The sequence below is a fragment of the Labrus bergylta genome, chromosome 8 (assembly GCF_963930695.1).
Source record: "Labrus bergylta chromosome 8, fLabBer1.1, whole genome shotgun sequence".
NCBI lineage: Eukaryota > Metazoa > Chordata > Actinopteri > Labriformes > Labridae > Labrus > Labrus bergylta.
The window spans coordinates 30921243-30925972 of NC_089202.1; the positions used below are offsets into that span (position 1 = coordinate 30921243).

The 4730-nt window shown below is 41.1% G+C and overlaps 1 protein-coding gene across 1 annotated transcript in view; it reads right to left on the reverse strand.

Moving 5' to 3' along the window:
* The window catches only part of LOC110003331 (atrial natriuretic peptide receptor 1-like), a 93021-nt gene extending 91726 nt beyond the window's left edge, over positions 1-1295 (reverse strand). Inside the window, exon 1 of the mRNA XM_065957956.1 lies at positions 542-1295. Within this exon, the coding sequence (XP_065814028.1) occupies positions 542-1295 (754 nt within the window). The remainder of the gene's footprint in view (positions 1-541) is intronic.
* Positions 1296-4730: the final 3435 nt, after the last annotated feature.

Sequence of the window (4730 nt, forward strand, 5' to 3'; positions counted from 1 at the left end):
ATGTCATGAAGGGAAAATCTCCAAACGGCCTGTTTGAGCACACATTTTCTGAAAAGTGGAGCAGGCAGAAGACGGAGAGGATGGACTTTTCGGACTAGAGACACGTTAGAGTTAGAGGAAAATGGTGAAGTGAATTTTGCAGAAGATGTGACCTTTAAAATCAAGGACATATTACCTTTATGTTTTGGGGTCTAATTAACAAACAAAGAGGTACTAAAACTTTTGAAATGGCTTCATTACGGCCTGTTTCCACCTGGGGTTTACTCTCGGGCAGAAAACGTCTGTGTTCTCACAGACGCACTTGAATGAGCACAATCAAATATACACCAAATGTTACTTCCAAATTAGACTTATGTTTGAAAATAACAAAGTTTCCTACTTAAAATCAGCCTGGTCACGATTCTTGTCTCATGTACAAAGCAACCGAGTGGACCTGTGAAAGCCTCTACTTTCTCATCTTTTTATGCCCCAATGAAAAAAATCCAAATCAACAATTCACGTTTCACATGAACCAACATGTAGCTGGTGGTTTTAGACTCACCTCGGCCGTCGTTCTGGACGTCGGAGAGGATTTGGGAGTAGTTGATGGGCGGCTTGTTCTCTTCAAACACTCTGTCGACGAGGGAAATGTTGATGCTCTTCAGCTCCGTGAACAAACCCTCCACTGCAAAGTAACACGGCCGATCATCCTCCTTGTTGTCGTTGAACATGAGCATCACGTGCTCCCGCCACCCAAAGTGCTCGCAGATCCGCAGGGCGAACTTCCCAAGCTTCTTGTGGGTGGGGCCTGTGTTGGTGATGGACGGGTAGACACCACCGTAAAAGGCCACAGCCGGGGCGCCTGCCGTCACCATGGGAACATCCCAGTGGGTGGTGAAGAGGCCGACGGGGGAGGCGGTGTAGGAGCAGCCGGGTCCGATGAACGCCCAGGGGTCGTAGGCGAATTTCAGGTCCACGGCCATGAGCGGGGCGATGGACTCGGAGCAGATGCCGTTTTTGTTCTCGCTGTTTTTGAAGGCGTAGACGAGTTGATGGTCAGGGAGCAGGGTGGGGTCGGCGTTGACATTCCTGACGGCCCTCTCCAAGGCGGGGCCGATGCGAGGCCAAGCCCAAGGATAATCTGTGTTGCTCTGCGGTAAGATGACAGCCAGTGTGATGTTTTGTTGCGGCCGGTGTTCATGATGCCCTCGAGCTTTCCTTAAGCTCCGGTGCCGAGGCAACCGCCCGCTGACCGGGCGCAGGACGAGCAGGAGCAGAAGCAGCAGGAGAGTGGTGCCATCTTTCCAACAAGCCATCCTCTCGCAGCAGGTCATCCACTTCCACCGCGGCTGAATTATTTATCCCGTTAACTGCGGATACACACAAGGGAGACATTAACAAAACATGCAGCATAAATGAAGTCTTGTTTTTATCTAGCAGGAACAATGAAGCGTACTTCCTCCATCAACTTAAAAACCAATAACAAAGTCAAGACTCCGAGACCTGCTTTGGACGGTCTCGGTTGAATTCACTGTAATAATTTGTAATAATAGTTTGCTTCATTCCTGAGTGGCCTTGGGGGCGTGGGAGAAAAACTCCCCGAAGCTGGATGATAGAGGACAGTAATGCTGCCCACATTATCCAGAAAGAACATTGTTTGCATTTTGAAGTGATAAGTGTTTTGTCAAGAGCAGCCTAACCTCAGGAACATCTCAGACAGGGGGAAGCACATTGTCATCCTGTCATAAAAATGAGCAATGACTGATTTAAAGGCGCTTTTAAGGCAAACCCAGATATGTTGACAGCCTGATAACTTCTTTGTATTGTCTGTTATCTATACCATATACCTCAAGGTGGCAAACAAGTTATCAGCAAGTGGACGAGCAGACCAGCATCAAACAAGAGTCTGCTGCAGGAATTTTAACAGTGAGAAAATACATTTTGAGTTCAACCAAAAGGTCACTTTGATTAACTCTCACTTTGCTTTCCACTGGCACAGAGGTGTAGAAATGTTTTGTGCATGCAGTTCTGTATTTTTAACTTTAATAACCTTTAATATGTCTCGCTCAAATTACATCAAAAGAACCAAATTATCTTCATGACTTCGAAAAATAATCTTGACCTGAAATGTTATGACTACCAAACTGAATTCAATGAAAAAAAAACGAGTCAAATAAGAGTCTCAACAGCAAAATGGTGACTCCATAAAACTTATTGTGGTAAATTAAAGGAGCAATATGCAACTCTGACCCCCTAGTGTTTAAAATGGGTACTGCAGTCTAAATTCAAAACCTTGTAGAGAGCTGTCTCATCTCCAATATTGATCCTAGTTTGAGCACGTTTCTGCTCGTGGAGCTTATTAGAAAATGGTATAATTTTATTCATTACATTTCTTACAGATTGCTCCTTTAAAGACTGTTCAACAATTTGAGTTAATTAATGTCGTGGCAGTATTTCGAGGACAGTAGAGTCGAGTGGCACACATTGTGTTTACGAGCCATTTATGAGTGACAGTAGTGACTGTGTTGATCTGCAGGGTAACTATTAACCCCTGCTATCAAAGTAAAACATGACGCATCTGCAATAAATCTAAAAACAAAGCGGTCCTCGAGTTCATATTTATCTGAATTGTTAAGCACTGAAGTGAAAGGGATGACACCGATGTTTTCTTCAAATGTTTTCGCTTTCACACATGAAGTCCTGAGGTTTTCATTGATAAAGATTTAGTCTCTATAGATCTCGAGACAACAGCTGAAAGAAATTATGGATCAGTATTACTAAACCAGGATTTAAAAAAGGCGAAGTCTCAAGAAAAACAACTGAAATTTACTCCTTATCACAGAAAACAGAGTTAAATAAAATGTGCATAGATGGGCTTCCGTACATAAGTGTGTAGACATTCATTTCTCTGTGAAAAAGACTCAATTTCGGTTGTTTTCTCAAGACCTCGACTCGTTATTTCAGGAGTAGAACAGTGGTTTTCCCATGAAAAAGAAAAAGACCCTAAAAAAAATCCACAGAAATCAGCATTATGAAATAAATACATAAATAGGTTGAGACCTCAAGAAAACATCCAAAATTGAGTCGTTATTTAAGTACTTTTGAGTGAAAGAACATATTTGGATGCAGGTCCTTTTATGGCTACACACACAGAAGAGGATGGGCCAGGCATGAGAAATAAATAATGAGAGGAGGAAGATTTGTTTCATAACTGACTTCAAGAAAAAAAGTTTAAATGTTAAGAATAAAGTCAAAAACAAAAGTCATTCTCGACACATCGACTTTATTCTCAAAATTAGATTTCAACTTTATTCTCGATGTTTCAACCTTATTCTCGCAAATGTATTTCAACTTATTTCTTGAAATTGTGGCTATAGCCTATGAACTTTATTCCCGACATTTCGACTTTTTACTTGAAGTGCTTAAAGTCTTTATATGTGTTTTTTTGATCCAGCAGATGTCGCCCTTGAGCACCAGCATGAAACCAAAACAACTCGCGCTGCATTGTTGTGTTAGCATGCTAATGCTAGCGATCTTTATTATGCTGGTATCTTCACACTGCATGTAAATTTACCTGAAATGAGCGTGATCTAGAAACACAGTTAAGCAGTGAGTACAGTATGTTATTCTTCTTTTCTCTAGTCCCTCAATTAAGCAACTTTTATACACGAGGGGAGGAGTCAGCCGGCCGTCTGGGCGATGTAAACAAAGTGAAGATAGGACTCTGAATACTTCATTTATATTATATTTAAGTGTGAAAAATCACATAGAAAGACTTTAAGGATGAAAAAAAAAATCTTCCTCATTTTATTGTTTATTTCTCATCACTTTTCCTCTTCCCCTCCTAACATAAAATAACCATGCAGTAGCCAACACTTCTGTCAGCACTAATAAGCCTCCATACAATAAGACTTATGTTATGATGCGTTAAAAGCATCAATTCCCTCCAGACAGACTGAGACCCTCAGCGGACAAAACATCGATTATCCTCTCAAATGTTGATCAATAAATCCACTAAAAGTGAAATAATATCGATTGTTTCTCCTGTAGCCTACCTCAGCGGGTGTCTTGTTTCCTCTTCATAGCGATTTTAAGGTTTTTTAATTGGTTTTAAACGTAGATGTGGTGACTGGTGATGGTAAACTAACTAAACGCGAACCCATGCCCGTCACTATGGCAACAACCGTTAAATATTAAATCCGCTTTTTACTCCAATGGAAACAATAAAAATGTCCATAAAACTCGTCTTATCGAGGGGGAAAATACTTTTCAGTCGTTGTGTAGATCTCTTCTTCACGGCAGTCTTTAAGGGAAGGTGCTGATGGAAATCTGAAGATAAAAGTTTAAAAGTTTGGCAAAAAAAATATGCCAATCTCAGGATTTAAATCCGCCGTTAAATCTTGTAGTAAACTTTCACATTAACGTTACATGCTCACGTTTTCTGTAGGCTAAGCGCCAGTGTCATTTGTCCAACCTTCAGGTGTTTTAAAATAGGTTTAAAAACGCAAAAAATGGCGTTAAAACTGTTAGAAAAATCACATTCATCCTCCTTTAGGGATATTTTAACTTCCGCGGTTCTCCAAGGTGCTCAGTCATTCCAATTCAGATTAAATGAGGCTTTTAAATCCTGCAGGTTAAAGTCCGTTTTTTAAATGATTTGGTAGAGCTTCTGGTTTGCTTCCATAGTCCTGCAGGTGAGTGCTCGTTTGCACCCGGTTCACTTTGTTGTAAATGATTCATCCGCAGGTAAA